The sequence below is a fragment of the Epithele typhae genome, assembly GCF_022376455.1.
Source record: "Epithele typhae strain CBS 203.58 chromosome Unknown BXZ73scaffold_27, whole genome shotgun sequence".
NCBI lineage: Eukaryota > Fungi > Basidiomycota > Agaricomycetes > Polyporales > Epitheliaceae > Epithele > Epithele typhae.
In genome coordinates, this window is record NW_025954218.1 from 262,790 (window position 1) to 283,005 (window position 20,216).

General features: G+C 63.0%; 5 protein-coding genes across 5 annotated transcripts; 2 read left to right on the forward strand and 3 right to left on the reverse strand.

Annotated features, from left to right (window-relative positions):
- Window positions 1–25: 25 nt before the first annotated feature.
- On the forward strand, window positions 26–3,445 carry BXZ73DRAFT_47681 (ATP-dependent DNA helicase; the record flags this gene model as incomplete). Its single annotated transcript, XM_048019919.1, has 14 exons — window positions 26–420; window positions 476–528; window positions 579–698; window positions 751–872; window positions 925–994; window positions 1,050–1,104; window positions 1,160–1,272; window positions 1,357–1,529; window positions 1,593–1,743; window positions 1,794–1,846; window positions 1,964–2,102; window positions 2,164–2,224; window positions 2,293–3,006; window positions 3,106–3,445. 14 exons carry the CDS (start codon window positions 26–28, stop codon window positions 3,443–3,445), a joined length of 2,559 nt encoding a protein of 852 aa, XP_047877458.1.
- A 1,145-nt stretch (window positions 3,446–4,590) lies between these two features.
- Window positions 4,591–7,302, reverse strand: BXZ73DRAFT_90298 (uncharacterized protein; the record flags this gene model as incomplete). Its single annotated transcript, XM_048025585.1, has 4 exons — window positions 4,591–4,716; window positions 4,819–5,379; window positions 5,935–6,867; window positions 7,207–7,302. The coding sequence occupies 4 exons, from the start codon at window positions 7,300–7,302 to the stop codon at window positions 4,591–4,593; spliced, it is 1,716 nt and encodes a 571-aa protein (XP_047877459.1).
- Window positions 7,303–8,738: 1,436 nt separating this feature from the next.
- Window positions 8,739–14,964, reverse strand: BXZ73DRAFT_90299 (CPSF A subunit region-domain-containing protein; the record flags this gene model as incomplete). Its single annotated transcript, XM_048025586.1, has 22 exons — window positions 8,739–8,913; window positions 9,023–9,152; window positions 9,340–9,477; window positions 9,594–9,741; window positions 9,871–10,017; window positions 10,105–10,260; window positions 10,360–10,501; window positions 10,576–10,654; window positions 10,708–10,900; window positions 10,984–11,376; window positions 11,432–11,626; window positions 11,681–11,851; window positions 11,908–12,153; window positions 12,240–12,401; window positions 12,452–12,520; window positions 12,581–12,747; window positions 12,802–12,907; window positions 12,931–13,420; window positions 13,716–14,020; window positions 14,074–14,154; window positions 14,327–14,491; window positions 14,659–14,964. The coding sequence occupies 22 exons, from the start codon at window positions 14,962–14,964 to the stop codon at window positions 8,739–8,741; spliced, it is 4,164 nt and encodes a 1,387-aa protein (XP_047877460.1).
- Window positions 14,965–15,652: 688 nt separating this feature from the next.
- BXZ73DRAFT_101857 (uncharacterized protein) lies at window positions 15,653–16,616 on the forward strand (the record flags this gene model as incomplete). The annotated part of the gene is made up of 5 exons (XM_048015035.1): window positions 15,653–15,685; window positions 15,754–15,774; window positions 15,833–15,937; window positions 16,001–16,504; window positions 16,560–16,616. 5 exons carry the CDS (start codon window positions 15,653–15,655, stop codon window positions 16,614–16,616), a joined length of 720 nt encoding a protein of 239 aa, XP_047877461.1.
- A 1,380-nt stretch (window positions 16,617–17,996) lies between these two features.
- BXZ73DRAFT_47651 (uncharacterized protein) lies at window positions 17,997–20,102 on the reverse strand (the record flags this gene model as incomplete). The annotated part of the gene is made up of 3 exons (XM_048019913.1): window positions 17,997–18,588; window positions 18,641–19,274; window positions 19,328–20,102. The coding sequence occupies 3 exons, from the start codon at window positions 20,100–20,102 to the stop codon at window positions 17,997–17,999; spliced, it is 2,001 nt and encodes a 666-aa protein (XP_047877462.1).
- Between the last annotated feature and the right edge of the window lie 114 nt (window positions 20,103–20,216).

Below are 20,216 nucleotides of genomic sequence, written 5' to 3' on the forward strand. Positions count from 1 at the left end.
CCAAACCTTCGAGCTCGTATATGGTATGCTGATACCGTGTGTGCAGAAATGGGAAGCCGAGATACAGACTGCGATGAAACAGTCGCTGCAGGACTCTCGCATACATCGTCCTAGCTCTAGTTGTAGCGTGCCGAATGGACGCCTCTCGAACCATAAGATGCTGCAAGAGCTAGACAAGGAGATTGTGGACGTCGAGGCGCAAATGGAGTCCCTTGAGATGTTGCTTGATACACTGCGCGAGAGGAAGAAAGTCGTAATGGAGCAGATCAAGACGGCCGACATGTACCTCAGTTCGAACAAAGGCAAGAACAAAGCGATCGCCGACATCGATTACAGGACAGAGTTTGAGTGGAGCCCTGCGTTACGTGAGAGACTGCGCTCGGTGTTTGGATTTCAGGAGTTTAGGTCCTGTCAAGCAGGGTGAGCGTTTTTTATATGTAGCGCATACGTGGTACGAACACCAGCCATACCTCAGTATATGCAATGCATGCATGGACAAGAGGAACATCGTGGTTATTATGCCGACAGGTGAGCACATTTGCTGCTCACTTCTCGATGCTCTTTGAGATGTAAATTAGGCGGTGGGAAGTCGCTGGGATACCAACTCCCAGCTCTCATGGTCGCTGGGTGTACCGTCGTCATATCCCCACTGCTTTCCCTCATTCACGACCAAATTCTCCATTTGCGGGAAGCAGGAGGTAACTGTGCCTTGTCCTCATTCTGCGTTTGATCTCATGAAACGAGTCCCAGTGAATGCTGTTATGCTCACCAGCACTACGCCGAAACCCGAGCAGACGCTGACCTTTCGTAAGCTGGAGGAGATGAGTGAACGCCGTTCAGACCCCTCTGATATCAAGCTGTTATATGTCACTGTGAGTGTGCTCTTGTTGCATCATATACTAATCTGATCCATGTCTTGCAAAGCCGGAGAAAATCGCCAAGAGCAATCTCCTGAAGTCTGTTTTTCAAAAGCTTGCCGACACGAACAGGCTCGGTGTGTACTGTGACAGTCTTCATGTATTGTGCTCTACTTACGTACTTATCCTCAGCCCGTTTCGTCATCGACGAAGCTCACTGCGTGTCCCAATTAGGCCACGACTTCCGGTACGTCTTTTCAAATCAAATCCCTCACAGTTCTCATTCATTGATTCATTGTCAGGACGGATTATGGCAAATTAGGTGTTCTTCGAGAAATGTATAAGAAAGTACCTATCACGGCTCTCTCGGCAACTTGTCCCGCTCCTGTCCTTCGAGATCTTTTGCACATTCTCCGTCTGCCCCAACAGTTGACTTTAGGCACGGGTAAGTCTGACGCAATAACCATTACAACCAACTAATAACTGGGCGTGCACGTAGCTGCGAACCGCGACGGCACAGTCCTATTCTCTGCTTCATTGTATAGGAAGAATTTGCATTACACTGTGTTGACCAAGCCATCGGAGTCCAAGAAGAGTATTCTTGTCATGCGGGATTATATATTGGAAAACCATCCTCACCACACAGGCATTGTTTACTGTCTGTCGAAGAGCGTACGTCGATCATTGCTCATCTACTGCATCAATGTTCAATGCATCGGCTCATGATCCGCACAGGACGCGGAAGAGGTCGCGAAGTCCCTGATGGAACTCAGCGAAGGGAAGATCAAGACAGGCGTATACCATGCGGATGTCAAAGACACTGAGAAGGAGGCCCTGCACAACAGGTGGCGGGATGGGAAAGTGAAGGTTGTCTGTGCGACCATAGGTACACATTGGAACGATGCAAGCCATACGCAGTCCGCTGACGCTCCGCAGCTTTCGGGTTGGGGATCGATAAGGGAGATGTACGCTTCGTTATACACCATACGGTGCGTGGTGTCGCCTTCATGGAAGCATTTCAAGTGGCTGACTCCGATATATGCGCAGGTTTCAGTATGTCTTCGCCGTGCATTTGACGTGGCTCGTACATTGACCTGAATCAATAGAAATCGCTCGATGGGTTCTACCAAGAGTCTGGCCGTGCGGGCCGTGACGGCAAAGACGCCGACTGCATCCTGTACTTCCGCCCTCAGGACGCCTTCCGCATCGCAGGACTGACCGCGGAATCACACGGCGGTGGATCCGGTGAGCACCGCCGCTCCTGTCCCACCTCGCACTGCCGCTCACGCCCACCCGCACTGCGCAGTGCTGTCCATCATCGACTTCGCAAGTGACTTCGAGGAGTGCCGCAAGATCCAGTTCGCGAAGTACGTTCGCCCCTCCTTCCCCTCACGTTCCTTCCGCACAAGGGGCTGACGTCCGCGCGCGCCCGCAGCTACTTCAACAAATCCTCGAAGCTCTCCTACGACTGCTGGACGACCGAGGACGAAGACGCGCGCGCCCGCTGCGGCCACTGCGACAACTGCCAGCGCCCTTCAGAGCTGCTCGATCGTCTCGGCGCCGCCGCCCGCCTCGCCGCCTGGCGTCTCCTCCGCGTCGCGCAGGCCGCCGGACGCGACCTCACGATGGCGCAGCTGTACGACCTCGCGCGCGGCAAGGAGACGCCCGTTTCCGGCGGCGGTGGTGGCGGCAGCGGGCGCGGGGGCAAGGGCAAGGGCAGCGGCAAGGGCAAGGCGCACGTCGACGTCGACGCCGTCGCGGGCGGGAAGAACGAGCTGACGCGCGAGCACACCGAGACGCTCGTCATGCGCCTCCTCGCCGGCGGCTTCCTCGAGTTCGCCTACCGCCCGACGGCGTACACGATCAACACGTACCTCCGTCCGGGCGCGCTCGCCGGCCAGTTCACGCGCTGGGCGCAGGCGGAGATCGAGGCGGGCCGCGGGCCCGACTTCGACCTCGTCCTCCCGCGCAAGGTGGCGGCGTCCCGCAGGAAGAGCGGCGGCGGGGCGGCGAAGGAGGCGGCGAAGAAGGGCCCGGGGCAGACGGCACCGAAGACGCCCGCGAAGGCCTCGAGGGCGAAGGCAGCGGCGAACGACACCCCTCCGAGCGCAGGCTCAGGCTCGGCCGGGCGTAAGCGCAAGCGCGCGCCGTCCGTCGTGCGGGACTCGGAGGACGAGCGGACGTACGACGACCTCGGGCGCGCCGAGTGCGACAGCCGCGACGAGGACGAGGGCGGCGACGGCGACAGCCTCGACGGCTTCGTCGTCCGAGACAACGGCCCGTGGGGCGGAATGGACGACGGCCACGACGACGACGACGACGACGACGACGACTTCACGGCCGAGCGGGAGGACATCGAGTCCTGCACGGCGGACGACGAGGGCGACGGGTGGGAGGCGAACCTGCGCGGGCAGCCGAAGGGACGCGGGGCCGCACGCGCGTCGAAGGGGAAGGCCGTCGCGCGCCCGTCGCCGTCGCCGCCGCTGGCGAAGCGGCTGCGGCGGTCGACGTCGGGGCCGAGCGGGTCGAGGTCGAGCCGGACGCTGCTGGACGAGGACGTGATCGAGCTCTCGTCGGACTCGGACTAGGACCGCTTGGGTGGTTGCAAGGTGTCGGGGCCGGCTGTCCGAGTTGTAGTTGTACATATGGACTGTCTTGCTGCCGTGCTGCTGCACACGGTGGTCTTGCTTACGCCGTCGTACGCTGTATCGCTATCTGCCACGTGTACTTTTCACCTGTATGTGTAGAATAGACCGCTCCATCGAACGCATCGGCATTTCCTTGAGACGCAAGTCGCCGACGACGCCTGGGAGCAGGACTGTGACCTGCTATCCGGGCGGGCAACCCACACGGCACGCACACGACCACAACCCGAGCGACGAAGAAAAAAACTTTTGATAGCATCCATCGTGAGAGTAGGGGACGGCGGCGGTGCTCTAATTAAGTTCACAACGTGTAGGGGTGCTGATAGTATCTCCTCGTCCACGATGCCGTCCGTCCGCTGTCAATGTCGCAGTAGCGTGTGTAGCGACGGACACCGCACATAATTTACATACATTCCGGCGCCCCCCGTCCCCGCCGAGGGAGGGAGGGAGGGAGGGGGGCGCTTTTCCGTGGGTCGTGAAGTACAGCGTAGCAACTCGTGACGGAGGGGCGTAAGAGCGTGAACGTGAAGGAAGCGTGGAAGAGGCGAAGGCGAAGTGGGGAGTGTAGTAGCGGTGGTAACCGGTAAGTAGTAGTGCGAGCGATAGCAGGGGAGCGACATCGATGCGGATAGGGATAGGGATAGGAGATAGAGGCGGGAGGAGCAGGGCGCGTGCGTGGGTGCAGACTGACCTGAGGCGCATTAAGCACCTCTGACGAATAAAGATAGGATAAGGCGGGTGACGGTGACGGCGGACTGGAAGCAGAAATGGAGGCGAAGGCGAAGGCGAGGGTGGGGTGGGTGCGACGGCTCGAGCGGGGCGATCCGCACCCCGCGGCGGCCGTCCAGTGTCCTTCGGACGGCGCAGGCGGGGCGGAGGGTTGGCGTCGAGACCCCCGGCCGAGCGGTCGGGCGGTGGGAGAGAGCGGCGCGGATATGGCGACGGGCCGTGCGCGCGCGCGGGGGGACATGAGATGCGCGCGGCGGGGGCGTGCCGGGCTGCGGGTGCGAGATGAAGGGGGCGAGCACGGGACGCGACCGGTGATCTTGGGACGTGCGTCCGTGCGGAGGAGGGCTGCAGAGGCGAGCTCAGAGGGTGATCTGGCGCGGCCGCTTGAGCGCGGGGCGGAGGGGCTGCTTGGGGACGAGCCGGTGCTGCATGTCGATGCGCACGCCCTCTTCGTTCATCCAGCCCGTGAGCGGCTCGGGGTAGTGCTGGGGTGAAGGGCGGATGAGCATCGGGTCGTGCGATACGAGAGCGATGGCGCGAGGGGAGGGATGGAGCGGCGGGGAGAAAGAGAGCGAAGGGAAACTCACCGCCAGCTCGAGCGGATACTCCGTCCCCGGCTCGGGGACCTTGTACTGCCCGTCGTTCGTCCACAGCTGGTCCCCGCGCTTGTTGAACCACCCCTTCCGCCGCCGGTCGCTCGGGATCGGGGACGGGCAGACGAGGTCCTCCGTCCAGCGCACGGACCGCTTGTTGACGGTCGCGACGACCAGCCCGCCCGCCAACGGGCCCGGCGGCGGCGGCGTGCCTTGGAGCGTGCTGCTGCTCGAGACCGAGGTGCTTGGGGGGGCGGGCGGGTTCGCCGAAGCCGCGGGGGGAGGGGGGAACAGCGCTGGCGGCAAGATTTGCGCGTGAGCCGTGGGTGGAGCTGGAGCCGCGTGCGGGGGAGACGGTGCCCTTTGTTCGCGGTCGCGGTCGCGTTCCCGCTCCCGCTCCCTCTCCCGTCGGGAAGACGGGCCAGAGGCCGGTGGGGCGGAGGAAGAAGAGGCGGACGAGGACGCAGGTGGGGAGGACGACGGCGGCGGCGGCGGCAGATGCGCAGACGCGACCGAATCCGCGTACCTGCCCGCTCCAGCCCCCGCTGCCCCACCCTGGCCGTCTCCCGCAGCGGTGGCATGCGCCACGCTCGAACCCGCGTCCACAGGCGGCGACCGGCGCGAGCTCGACCGCCTCGAGAGCCCGGATCCGGATCCGGACGCGGCGGGGGGCGCGGTGTGGAGGAGGCCGAGGCCGGTGGGCGACGTCGAGGGCGCGCGGGCGAGCGCACCCACACCGAGGCCCGGCGCGTTCCTGGGCCCGGCGGCGGCGGACGGCGGGCGGACGGGGAGGGGGAGGGACGCCGTCGGTGTGGGCGGGGGCGCATCAGCCGCCGTCGCGACGAGCCCCGGGGGAGCGCGGGGCTCGACTTGGCGTGGGCTGTCGTCCCGGTCGCGCTCCCTGTCCCTCGTGCGGTCGCGGTCGCGGTCACGGTCGGAAGGCCGTTCACGATCTCGGTCCGATGGGCGGTGCTGGGACAGGGAAAGGGAGGGGGGCGGCGGGGCGGGCGTCCGGGAGTCTCTGCGCTCGCGTTCGCGTCTCGAGCCCGACGAGGTCAGCAGTGGGGGAGCCGCGTTGGAGGAGGAAGACGAAGCAGCTTGGGGGTGCACCTGGCCCGAGCTCGTGCTGCGCGCGTGCGCGCCGTAGGCCGTCGCGCCGCTCGAGTGCTGCACGCGGCTGTCGCTCTCCCTGCGGAACGGCGTCGCGCTCCGGGCGAGCGAGGGGGGGAGGCGGGGGACCCACTGCGGCGGGGCGCCGCTGAGGACGTCGACGACCATGTCCGTGCTCGTGCTGCGGCGGGGGGCGGCGTCGGGGACGGTCTCGGAGTCGGAGGCGTCGGAGGAGGAGGGGGAGTGTTCGACCGGGGCGGACGCGAGCTGGATCGCGGGCGGGGCGGGGGCGACGGAGATGGGGATGGGCGGGTGGGACGCGGCGCGGGAGGTGCTCCGGGCGAGGGCGAGGGCGGGCGGGGCGGGGCGGAGGAGGCGGGGGAGGTGTGCGGAGGGGGGAGGGAAGGAGGAGGGGAACGCGCGGGAGAACGAGTCTTTGCGGACGCGGGCGGGGAGCGTGCTCTCGAGCGTCTCGGTGCTCGACGACGCGCGGGTGGACGAAATCTCGACGGACGCGAACGTGGCCGTGCCCGGCCCAACAATGTCCGCACGGCGCCCATCAGCCCGTCGCCGGGGCCCGACGTCGAGCCCGCCCGCCTCCTCCTCGTCGCTTGAGGACTCGTCGACGGGCGAGGCGGCGAAGAAGCCCTCGTCGTCCGCGGACGCGGCGGAGATCGAGCGTTGGTAGATGTACACGTCGCTCTCCAGCCCGGGGTAGATCCCGTACGCCCGCGCCTTCTCCTTCGATCCCGCCCCCGCCCCCGCGCCCAGCCACTGCACCTGCTTCTGCCCCGCCCCCGCCCCCGCCCCCGCGCCGACGAGCGCGAGCCGCCGGTCCTGCGACGCCTGCGCGCCGATCTGCAGCTGCAGCGGCTGCTTGCGCTCCACCTCGAACCCCTGCGTGTGGTAGCTCTGCTGCCGGTACGGCCCCGGCTTCGTCGCGGGCGCGGGAGGGAGCTGAGGCGCGCTCTTCAAATGGTAGCCTCCCCCGCCGTGCGTCGCGGGCGGAAACGTCGCGGCGCGCGCGGGAGGCGGTGGGGGCGCGTTCGATGCGGTGGTGTTGTTGTTTGCTGCGGTGAAGAAAGTCTGCGGCGGCGGCGGCGGCTGATGCTGTTGGCGTTCGTGCGCGCGTTGCGGGAGGTGGTGCGGGTGGTGTGGGGCGGTGCCGGGGCGCGCGAAGGCGAGCGCGGCGAGGGAGAAGGGGAACGCGGGGGGCGGAGGGTTGTCACCCGACTTGCTCGGCCGGCGGTATTGGAGTTGAGGGCGACTTACCCTTGCAGCGACCGCGCCCGGGGCGGAGAAGGAGGACATCGCGTTCACGGTCCGGCCGGCGCTCTTGGAGGTGTCGAAGCCGAATGCGGAGAGCATAAGGAGGCCGAGGGGCGCGCGAGGGGGTCCGCCACGGTCGCGAAAGAAAGAAAACGAGCGGGAGAGGGCAAGCGGCGCGTGCGGGTGCGAAAGAGACGGAGACGGGCTCGAAGGACGCGGAGCGAAAGAAAGCAGGACGGCGGGTCGGAGTCGGGGACGGGCGCGCTTAGCGTTTTAGCCAACGGGCTGCGAGCTGCCCCGACAATCGAGGAGGGGGCGGAGAGGTCAGGAGCGCAGGCGGCCCGCGGCCCTGCGTCTTATAGCCCACACCCCCCCGGCCGAAACGCGACGCACAGTCCGTGCGGTTCATACGAGCGGAGATGCGCACACGGCTCTCGCCAGGCAGGACGATCCACGCCCGCACGCATCCCAGCCGTCCGCGCGCACACGCGGCCGCGCCTCATGGCACGCCTCCCCCGGGCAGATCGCGTGCGGGCGTGACCGCGTCCGCGGAGAGCGTGCGCACCTGGGGCCTACTGACGACCATTGCGCGCCATCGACCCCGCCTTCTCCCCCGATCGCGTTCATACCTCACGCCCCGTGCGCACTCATGAAGCCCCCCAGTGGTTGCCACCAGTTGCACTTATGTCATCGCCCGACATACGCCCGCGCGTCAGGCTCTTCAGGAAAGTGGGGCGCCACGCGGCGAAGCTGCTTCCCCTACAGAGTGATGTGCGATTGCGAGCGCCCCGGAGGAAGGCGGCCAACAAGCTATGGAGGCCGAAGTCGGGTCAAGTCTACGTACTTACTCGAAACGCGCCCCCACTCGATCGTGCCGATCGAACGACTCAACGGGGAGAGGCAGATCGCTGGCCGCCCTCACCCCACACCGCTTCCTTGGATTCTGTTCCTCTGGCCGGAGGTAACGGGCACGCTGGGACCTGGATCAGCGTCCACAACCGACTGCCTCGGTCGTCGCTGACCCGGGAGCGAGGGCACGGCCGTCGAGTAGGCACGCGCCCCCCACGACCCTCGGACTCTGCCTTCGCGTTCGCGAACCCGCGCGCATCCGGATCCCCTTGGCGCGCAGCGGCACGCCCCCGAGGCGTTGGCAGCCGGGCCTCCCCACTCCCTCCCGCACCGTCCCCGGCTCGCGAGGGAGCTGGCTGCAGCCGGGGTAGCCTGGGGTTCTAGCGTGGGCGCCCCCGCCGGAACACGGGCTACGTACTCACTGGCATCGGCTGCCGCTTCGGCGTCGGTTCGGACTCGGGCGGAGCCGTGCAGATACGGCGCAGACGATATGGTGATAACCCTGCGGGCGCACACAGCGCACAACAAACACGGCCGGGTGGGTGCAAACGAGCGGGGCACGCACCCCTCACACCTCGTCATTCCGTCCCCCTTCTTCCTGTCACTCTCCCCTACGCGTCCGCCCATTTTCCCTTCTTCTCCGTCCTCTGTCCTCTCCGTCCGTTTTTGCGTCGTCGTCTCGGGCCTCACCACGCGCCGGCGAGCGCGACCCAGTCCTTGAGGACCGTCGCACGGTCGGTCCCGATCTGGCGTGTCACCTCGTCCTGCCGCGCGATCGGCAGCTCCGCGAACGTGGCGAGCAGGTTCCCGTCGAGAATGCCGCGCGCGAGCGGCCGCGAGACGTGTTCGTTCCGCACCATCCTGCGTGTGCACAATCACAGTCACGGGTCAGCGTCGGCCGTGGGGGGAGCAGGGTGATAGTGATAGTGACAGTGATGGTGATTGATCAAGGGAGGAGGAAGAGACGCACCGGAAGGCCCGCGGGTTCAGCGCCGCGACGTGCTGCACGGTGCGGACGAGCTGGCCCTGGAGGAGGTGCAGCCGCTTGAACGCGCCCTCGTCGACGGGCGTGAGCGTCGAGAGCGTGCCGTCCGCCGCGCCTGCGGTCCCGGGACGAGCCGGAAAGGGCCGCAGCGTCAGCGTTCACGTTCGTGCGTTCTAGGGTGCCCGGCCCCCGCGCGTCCGACCGTGTATCGTACAGCAGCCGGCGGAAGAGATCCGGTTCCGCGCACGGCCAGCGACAGCGGAACGGGGCGGGGGACGAAAATAAGGAACCGGAAGACGCACCGCACACGAGCCGGGCTTGCGGCAGCTCGCCGTCGTTGGCTTTGCCTCGCCGCGCGATGAGCAGCGAGCTCCGGTACTCCGTCTGTCCGTGGAACTCGGTCCGTCGCAGAAGGTGCTGGCCGCTCTTCGACTCGGGGTCTGTCGGGCCGACCGCCATTCCATGCCACGCGTCACGATAAACGCCACGATGCCAATACGAATAAAGCAGGATATGAGTTTCGGGCTGCAGCAGCGGCGGGGAACGGGGGCCGTACCGCGAGGGTCGTACGCGTAAATCCTGACGATGCCTTCCTCGTCACAGGTCACGATAGACATATGCCCGTCGGCAAAGAATGGGTCCGCCCGAGCGACGCACCCGCGCTGGGGGTCCTTGCCGAGGATCACGAGCTTGTACGGGTCCTCCTGCACAGCCAAGCGAGCACGGTGTCAGTGCCAGGCCCGTCACGGGACAGGATACTAGGGCGTGGTGGCGCGGGGGAGGGGTAAAGGGCCGGAGCGAAGCGAGGTGCGCAGAAAGCAGCAGGGACGGACCTGGAACGCGACGAACCACACGCTCTTCACCGCGTCGCCGATAACGAGCAGGTTCTTGACCGCCCGCAGGGACGTGACGTAGACCCCAACGTCCAGGAAGGCCACGCCGACGAGCCGCTCGTCCAGGTCGAATGCGCGCACGTAGATCTGGGTTGCGAAGAGTTATGAAGGGAGGTTAGAGTGTGCCGCCGGGTGGGGCTGTGCCATCAAGCCAAAACGTGCGCAAACACGCACCTTCTGCCCCATGGAAGAGACGAGGTAGCCGTTCATTCCGCATAGACACGTGACGGGCCCTTTAGCGTCGTCTCGGCAGAGCAGCTTCAAACGCCACCACCGGGCCATCTTTGTGCTCGTATCTGGAACAACGTCCACGATCTCGAAGATGTACACCTGCGTCACCGTTCCCGCCGAGGACGTCATAGAGGAGGTGGAATAGAAGCACCGCCCAGTGAGTCAACGTTCTTCCTATCCGAGGGTGAAAATGCTCACCGCGCCCTTGACGGCGAGGTCTTCTCCGCGGTTGATGGTGGTGCCCACCGCGATGAAGTCCTTCATGCCGGACTCTGTGCTCATCGTCTCCAACGGCAAGGACACCACGCAGCTCACGAATTCGTTCGCGGCAAACTCGTACCTAAACCGCTCGTTAGCACAGCATCCCCCGCCCGTGCGAGGTGGCCCGCTTCGGCAGACGGTCATGCGACGCACCCGTCCATCGTCAGCCATCCATCTGGCGATATGAGCTCGAGCGTCGATGTCTCGCAGTACGGATAAGAGATGTTGGCGCCTGCAGCGAGGGTCAGCAGGAGGGGGGCGGTAGCGTGCAGATGTTGCGCTCACTGTCCGGCTGCCAGACGACGTTTCCGTCCTCGTCATATGACGCGAAGCGGTTCATGAAGCTCGACGCCGCGACGACGAGCTGCGTGGAGGCGTCGAACACGACGTTCGAGTATGGCCGCGCACGCGGGACGGAGCGCGCGGGCAAATGGGCGTCCAGCTGCACGTCCGGCATCCACTCGACCAGGCTGGGGCCCTGTGCATCGTCCAGTCAGCGATCCAGGCCCTTCGCAGGCCCCCGCAGCACAGAAGGAACGTGTCGACGTGCGCGTGACTGACCTCTTCTGAGTAGAGCAAAAAGTCGTTCTTGGACTCCCACAGCGAGCACGTCGTGAACGCGTGCACGACGTTGTGGCCGGACGCGAAGACGCGCACACCGCCTTTGTCCGTGCTGGTGATCCAGCACGGGCGGTCCCCCGTGAAGAACACGCCCGAGAACGTCCGCCCTGGCGAGGGCGTCGTCACGAAGGGAAGGAGGAGGCGCGAGATGCGCTTCTGTTCGGCGAGCACAGACTTCTGTTCCTCCTCCGGGTGCTGGATGTCGAACGCGCGCGAAGCGATCTTCACGAACCTCACGAGGAGCGTCGAGGATCGCGTCGAGGGCAGAGGGTCTGTGGGGGGCGCCGCGGCCACGGCCTCGTAGATCGCCAGCTGCCCAGAGCGCAGCAGCACCTATGGGAGAGGATCATTGTCAGCACTTCGAAGCGCAGCGGCTCATTTCACTGACGATCAGATGTGGCCGAGGCTGCGACTCTCCGAGAGGGGCGATGACCATCTGGTCAATGTCAAGCTCCTGGGCCTTGCGAGGTGGGTCCTGCGGAAGCGAGGGCGCGGGCGGATCGTACGTGTCGGTCAAGACGGGGTCCAGGGTGGCCAGGAGGGTTGTAGAGAAGGCCAAAGTGAGTTTCGGCAGTGTCCAGACCTGCAACGCTTTGTCAATGGGGAGAGTTTGCTGCCGACCCGTCGCCCCGCCTACCTCAACTACACCTTGCGGCCTGACCAGCACCAGCCACTGTGTCCTCGTGCCTGCACTCATCGCACTCTGCAATGTCGACGTCGGTGCCTCCCCTGGGACGTTCGAGTTCGCGAATGACTGGAACACCCCACTAGTATCGGTGTAGAAGAACCCGGTAAGATAGCGAGATGTCTGCGATATACCTCTTAGTAAAGTGAGTCCAGCTGTGTATTGCATCAGCGACTCGCCTTGTCTCCCATCGGTGACATATCCTTCCGCCTGATCTTGCCTCGCTCGGGCTCGCCGATGAACAGTCCGATCGTGTCGTCTTCGCGGAGGATGAGGATGAAGGGGTCGGAAATGCTGCACGACCGCACCCGCGGCCGCGGCACATTCCCGTCCGCGTCTTTTATCATCTGTCGTTCCGTGCCGTCGGACTCGAGGACGCGGATCTGGTTCGCCGACACCCACATGACGTGGACGATGGCCGTCCCCTGGAAGAAGGGTGCCGCCCCAGGGTCAGGCCGGGGAGTCGGTGCTTGATGTTCATGTCGGACTGCGCGGAGGGATTGCGGATGACGATGCGGGAGACTCCCGGTGAGGGGTTGGCGTCCGTGCTGATGATGATGGTGTCGTTGTCTGCGTTGACTGAGGCGGAGGGGCGACGGATAGCCATAGACCATATCCCGCGCCCTCCTCCAACCGGGTGGACCTTGCGCTTTGCGCGTGTAGGCAGGTCTCTCTGTCAAATGCTGTCAGAGTCTTCTGAAACGAGCTTGGTTGCCTGCTCACTTGGAAGAGGTGGAAGCCACCAAGTTGCCCCGAACCAGTAGCGGCGATGAGTTCGGGAACTCTGCGATCCTGGAGGTTCACATTCCGCATCAGTATGCGCGCGTATACCCGTAGGAGAAGCAGACGCACCCCATTACGAGCGTACCCGAACGCCATATCGTTGATGGAACCATGCCCAGGGATTGCGTCGCAAAGCGACAGGTGTACGACAGTCCGAGTTCGGACAGAGTCTACGACACCATTCGTGGCCCCAGCCCCGTTGGTATTATCCTTGGTTTCCGATGGGCCATACAGATCTTCCGTCCGAAATGAGCAACGGCCGCACCAGAGCAAGATCGTAGACCACGCACCTTCGTCGTCATCCATCATATCATCATCCTTCTCCGCGTCCACCACCGCCGCCGGCCCCGCCATATCCACGTCCTCCTCCACGATCTCCTCCTGCACGCGCGCCGTCTTCAGCAGCACCGAGGGTCCACCATGCTTCCCACGAACACGTACTCTTCCTCGGCAGCACGCTTCACAACGGCGGGGATGGTCGTCCGCGCAAGGGCGTTGCCCATCGTGAGCTTGGTCACCGTCCGGCCGTCTTGGACAAGCTCGACCGGATACACGGAGCCATCCCTCAGGAAGAGGAAGAGCGTCCGGTCGTCGACGAGCGTGACGCGCGCGCCCTCAAGCTGGAGGTCCCGCGTCTGCTCGAGGGGGCCCAGGGCAGGCATGGCGAGGTCGGAGACACGTGGGGGCCAGCCGTTGACGGCGAACGGGACGCGACGGCCGGACTGGTCGACGAAGAGGACGGAGTTGGCGGCGAGGATGAAGACGCCTCCGGTGGCGGTCGCGCAGGGGGTGACGGCGAAGCAGTCGTACGGGAGGCCGTCGACGGAGGTAATGACCGGGTAGTTGTTCGTGACTAGGTCGAGCGCGAAAATGTGCAGGCTGACGGTGTCTTTGAACTCCTTCAGCCGTCTGAAGAGATCGTTGAGACGGGTCCCCACAGAGAAGTACTCTCGGGCAATGCACAGTATCATACGGGAAGATAGACATGCAACCGCTAAGGGTAATAAAACACTTCCTCTGACTGCCACTCACCTGTCCTGGCTCGAGGGGACCCATTGGCGTCAAAAAGAGCCTACGGGGATCACCGTCCTCTCTCTGGGCAGGCAAGTGGCAGGCAGACGAAATGAAGCATACCCAAGGCTGTCTCATGCCTTTCTTCCCGCAGGATATCGTATTTTGCCAGAGGTAAGAGGTAGTGACTCACCCGGTCCATGTTTGCTGATACTGGCAGAGAACGGCAACCGTCGGATTGTGGAAACCCGGTAGGAACGCGTAGTCGATGACGTTCCGGATCCGCTTGTCAACGTCATTCGCGAGGTCGAGGACAAAACTTGGAGAGTAGGGCACGTCGCGTGCTTGGTTCGCTTCGACCTCCATCAGGTCCAGCTCAGCTTGACTTTGGTAGAAGGGGAGGATGGCCAAGGAGTCCTTGGGGAGAGAAAGGGCGGCACATCGAGACAGAGGGTCGACGCGGAGCTCGGCACGGAAGAGAGGAGAGTCTAGTGCCATCTGCGTTGACGCGAATGACTATACGCTCTTAAGAACCGAATGATATCACGCACCAACTGCGGGGCTCGCTCGTATGTGTGGATAGACACGGTCAGGACATCATGTATTGCGTCCGACCATTCCAGAAGAGCAATCTGAAAGGAGTGAAGGTGAGAAGGGAAGACTACGAGGCAGGCTATGCCACTCTCGAAGTATAGAGGGACGAGCGCGAAGACAGAGGGTCCGAACAAAGCACACTTGCAGTGAAAGGCATCCCAATGTACCACGAAAGTGGGTAGACAACGCGACGCGGATGTAGAGGCGTACCTTTGCGTCCTTGAAGGAGACCAACAACCTATCCAGCCTATCTTCGATGGAGTGCACAGTCCGCACAGGCTCGAGACCCGTGACGGTACCATGAAGGCGATGCTCGCGAACGAGATAGAAGCGAGTGACGGTCTGGGGGTGGGCGACGCCATTCTGGCCGATAGACTATGAGTGAGAAAGACGAATGAAGTCAGCCCGTGGTTCTGTGAGCTGGACGTGCGACCGGACTGTTGGACAAGCTTCGCCACCGGGGAGGGAACAGGATACAAAAGATTGCATTCATGCACTGTCGACGGGACAAGAGCATGTATCCGAAGTGCATTCACCTTGACCGTACCCATGCTCACGAAGCCCTCTCCCGACCCATCCATCTCCACCTCGCCCTCGACCGCCTCGGTGCCTTTGCGCACGCTCGCGCGTCGTGCCTTTTCGTGTTCTTTTTGCGCGGATATGGGAGCGGGCTCTTCTCTAACTTCGAATATGCGCAAGAGGCTTGCACGCGCCACCACGACGTTGAAGAGAGTACGACCGGTTTGCGAAGACGAAGACGCGGTCGAGAGCGTCGAGGAGGTGAATTTGAGACATGCTGCGTACTCAACACCACTTGGAGGGAGGATCTCCTGCCGCAGCGAATGCATGTCGACTTGCAAGCCTGCGATGGGTATGGAAGGAGGACAAAGCCAGCGTTCAAGAAGAGACACGACGGCTGCTGCTGAAGCTGGCAAACAGACGCCCCATGTCCTCGTTTTGGAACTCTACTGAACGCGTGCCAGGCGCTCATTTCACATTGCAATTGTCTTGTCCTGAGTCTGATTGCGTGAGTGTCGCCTTGCTGCGTCATTTCACATTGATGTTATTGCATGCCTCATGTGATTCCCGATAAAGCGTGGCCATCAGCGCACTGGACTATGCTCACATGGATCTCTGACATCCACACTCGGGCGAAGCCTCGACGGGACTTCGGGTTGGACGGTGTCTGACATTCTGAACTCTCCTTTGCGACATTCGGGATATGTTCCGAGGGCTCGGAAAATGACCCATGTCCGAGTTTCAAGTGGGGGAGCGACGCCGGAGTAGTGACCGGTGGGCCTTAGAGTGCCGGAAGCAAATGCAAAAATGGCGCATGGAAAGGCCGCAGCCGGATGATTGCGGCCGGCCGGGGAGGGCTCAGTCAGCAAGATCGCACGCGATCGCCAGCATCTCACGCACATGACGCCATCTGCCTCCCACCGCACCTCGATCACGCTCCCCGACGATGTGGATAGCGTAATCACCCGCCCCCATATAACCCTCTCCTACCCCCTCCGTCGTCTACAGACAACAACCATGCCTGAGTCCATCACCCTCTACTCCGCCAAGGTCGGTTTCTCGACTATCTGAGCGACTCCCGAACCCATGCGCTGATATACGACTCCCCTATGTGTTAGATCTGCCCGTACGCCCACAGGGTGAGCGCGACTCCAACTGACCACGATCTCGACCCGCGTGTTGACGCGCCTGGCGCAGGCCGAAATCGCCCTCGCTGAGGCCAAGGCGCCGCACAAGCGCTTCGAAATCGATCTCTCGAACAAGCCCGAGTGGTACGCGCCCAAGGTCAACCCCGCTAGCAAGGTGCGCAACCGCGGCATGCTGCCTATCTTAATAACGCTAACCGGCTGTTCCGCACGCCCGCAGGTCCCCGCGATCGCGTACGGCGGCCCAGACGTCGCGCCCGACGCGCCCTCGCCCGAGTCGACCAAGATCGCGGAGTCGCTCGTGCTCGTCGAGCTCGTCGGCGACCTCTACCCCGCGTCCGGGATCGTGCCCGCGGACCCGATTGCGCGCGCCCAGGCTCGCTTCTTCATCGAGGGCGTCTCCACCAAGTTCGTCCCGCACTGGTACGCGTACCAGATGCGCAACGGCGCGCTCGACGACGTCTGGAAGGGCGTCGAGTACGTCCAGAGCCTCCTGCCCCCCACCGGCTTCGCCACGGGGGAGTACAGCATGGCGGACATCGCGATCACGCCCTTCCTCGCCCGCGCGCGCCTCTCGCTCCTCAACAGCATCGGCACCTTCCAGCCCGACGAGGCCAAGACTGTGTGGGCGACGCTGACCGACAAGAACGGTAAGTACGCGCGGTTCGCGCAGTACATCGACGACCTGTTCGCCCGCGAGAGCTTCAAGGCGACGTTCGACGAGGTGCCGCTCCTTCCTCGTCCGTGTGTTGTCCCACATGCTCATTACCCCCTCGCAGGCGTTCGTCACGGAGGCGTTCCAGAAGCGCATTGGAGCCATGCTTGCCAAGAAGTAAATGTTAAGCTATTAGGAAATATCCGTTTCATTGTAACACCAGGACTGCAATACCAGGGACATTTCCGCGACTTCGCGCCTGTGAATGATGCCGGCGGTGCAGTACGATTTCGACCAAGTCCGAACTCAGTGACCGATAACGCTGACGCTGAATGTTCCTTTTGAGGAGCCATCATGCCATCGCGAGTCGCGTGCGAAGAGCCAGAACAAGGTTGGAGTCGTCGGCGCGCGGGGGGCGATAACGCTGCGCGAAAGCCTGCGCGCGCCCCGTGCAGTACATAGTGGTACACGGTTTGCGGTTTGCGGTTCGTGGCAGGCATGTGAGGCTGTTCTTGAACGTTTGAACTCTGAGCATCTGCCACCACATACGCCTACCCTAAGGTCCAGAGCTTGCACAGATCGGAAACCGCACGTACGGTAATGTATCTCCTTCAATTCTTGCTGCTCATTTTTTGGGTATATCGATGTCTGGGCCGGGTGTGAACCTCCTCACAGGCCGATGGAAGCGACTTCAGTGCGGCATTCCCCCTCCCCTGCTCGACTCGATGTGAAATACAACGTGGCTTGAGCTTAAGACCATATATATATGCTGTTATTTGTATCCCGCATACGTGTACACAGGTGCGGCAGCTGTGTCTATGTACAATGCATTATGCGGCTTCCCGCCGATAGGGGCCTACATCTGGAGGCTGTGTGCTCGACTAAGACCATAAACGCAGCTGGCGTTCAGGCAGAGTGGCGTCCCAGATTCACAATCATGTGACCAAGGAAGCGACTTCAGAGTGGTTTCTTGGAGAAATAACACACGCGTAGGTCGACCGTTATATAACCAGGGACAAGTCTAGTATTGAGAGCAGCTACTCATACAGAAGTTCGACTATTCGACATTTCAAGCGACGCTCGGGGCCCCGAGCTCGCCACGACAAAACACGTAACCTACGTACGACACAACGGCGAAACGGGACGAGACGATATGTACAACGCGCGGGGCGCACAGGCTAGTGTGCGTGCAGGCAAGCTGCGCGGTGGCCTTCGGCGGGCGGACTAAGGGAAGATAATATGGACACAGAACGACGAGGGAGGGGAGTGGGGGTGAGTTCGAAAACGACGTCGAAGGACGGGCGAGAGATTGAAGGGGCATACAGGCAGTGAGAGCGGGGAGGGGAGGGGAAGGCAACGGATTCCGGGGTGGGGGACTACGAGCTATTTGGCTTTATAACCATTAAACGGAAAATACTTAAAGGACAAGGGGTGGGGAAAGGAACATGGACAATAAGGAGGGTGAGGTCGCTCGTCAGCGCGAGCGACAGAGAGCGTGAAAATGATCAAGATATTACATCCACCGTCATCTTTGAAGTCCTTCAAGAGTCGTGTGCACCGTTTACTTGCGGCCGATGCTGAGCGTCGCCATGCTCTCCGCGAGGAGGTCCGTGACGCAAGCCACGCACTCGTCGCGTTGGCTGACTGTCGACCGCACCGGGACCGCGCGGGGCGGCTGTGCTGGCGCCGACGTGGGCTCGACGTCGACGACGCGCACAACTGCGGTACCCTCCATGACACGGCGCACCTTGTCCGCGTCCCACTCGAGCTTGCCGGAGCCATTTGCCCCGAGCACGCTGCCTGACGGACGGGCGAACGCATCCCAGAACGCAGAGCCGAGCTTCGACGCAAGCGTTTGCGACGCAACTGTCGCGAGGACAGCCTGTTGGGGTGTGGGCAAGTCCGCGGGCTTGGAAGTGGGGGCGGTCGCGCGGAGAGGTGGGGTGTTCGGGGGTGTCGGGTACGCGTGAACATTGGAGAGCGGGGACTTGCCGGAGAGGTCCTGGGCAATACCGAGGGACGAGCCCTTGGTGAAGAAGTGTGGGCGGAGGACGCTGGCAAGACCGCTCGGGCTTGAGGGCTGCGAACCGGGAAGCTGAGGGCGCTGTGTGGGGTATTGCTGGGCCATCTTGCCCCAGAGTTGCATGCGGTAACTGCGTGTTTGGTCAATACTAAGATCCACAGGTCAACCGAACGGGAACGTACGCATCCATCGACTTGAGCGTGAAGGGGTTGACGTCCGCGAAAGCGTCGAAACCATTGAGCGACATGTGCTGCTGCGGTAACTGCTGCTCCCTCGCTTTCTCCTGGCTCTCCGCGTTTTCCGCTTTGCGAGCGGCAAGGAGCGCCGCGAGCGCCGCGGCCGTGGGACCATTGAGATTGGGGTTGATGTTCTCCTGGAGCGACGGGCTCTTGCGACCGGCCGGGGGCTTGCCGCTGAGGATGTTGCTCCACTCGGGGAGGAGGGTGGTGTGAACGGGCGTGAAGCTGCCAATGCTGCCCATGCCGTGTGCGCCACCCCAGAAGCCGCGGGCGCCCAAGCGGGGCGACGTGGGAAGGTCCTTCTGGGTGTTGGGCGTGAGGAGGGGACTGCGGGGAGTGGCAGGGGCGGGCGAGGAAGCAGAGGAACGTGCAGCGGCCGAAACGGGGGGCAATGGGCCAGGAGGCGGGAGAACGGGCGTGTCCGCGCGTCCACGACCCTCAAGAAGCGCCCTCTTGAGCGCGTCAATTTCCTGGCGCATGGCGACGTTCTCGCTCTTCATGGAGCCCAGCTCGGTGCGGATCGCATCGATGAGCCGGTCACGTTCTGCGATATCGCCCTCAAGCGTGGTGATATACTCTGCGGGCGAGGTCAGCACGCGCGAGAAAATTGCAAGACAAAGGATAACATACCCTTTCGGCGGACACGGAAGTTGCGGGCACTGATTTTGTTGCGCAACTGCCGCTTCTCCTTGGAGGACATCTTTTTGTACTCCTCTGGCGATGGCCGCCAGTCTTCGGGATCGACGGACGTGGTGGAGAGCATGTTCTCCTTCCTTTCGGCGCTTGATCGCTTGACAATACCACCGTCGCGCACGGTGCCCTTGCGGTTCGTCTTGCCCTTGCCGCCGACCTTCATTTGGGGAACGACAAAGTCCTCGGGGATCGTGTGCATACTATCGAGGTCGAGGTCGAGATCATCGTCCTCGTCCTCCTCTTCCTCGCCGCCAAAGTCGCTCGCAGCCTTCGAAGCCGCTGGAGTGTTCATCAGCTGGGGGTCGATGCTTGCCGGTGACTCGCCCGATGAATTCGAACCAGAGCCGGAGCCAGAGCCGGATGAGTCGGGGCTGCTCATCTGGGTGAGGTGGGAGTATTGGGCGAGGAAGTCGTAGCCTGCGGCAGTAGTGGCGGGGGGAAGGAGGGACGCGAGCTTGGATTGGTCGTCATCCTGGGCGAGAGAGAAGAAGGGGCTGGGGGAGTATGAGATGTCTTGGAGGGAGAAAAACTCGTTCGAAGGGGGAGTGGGGGGGAGGCCGGAGAAGGAGTTGGATGGCGACGAGTGGGGGGACGAGCCACTTGAGCCTGCGCCGTTGGAGGAGGGACCGTTGAAGAGGTCGAGGTTGAGGAAGTCCTCGATGTTGTTGTAGGAGCCGTAGGGAGATTGCTGGATCGGATTGTCGGTAAGCATGGTGTACGAGGGCAAGGTGAGTGTGCGTTGGAGTTTTGAGCAAGGAGAACAAGGTTCTCACCCAACCCATGCGCCTGCGCGCCCTTGCTGACGTAATATGGTTGGCAGAACTGT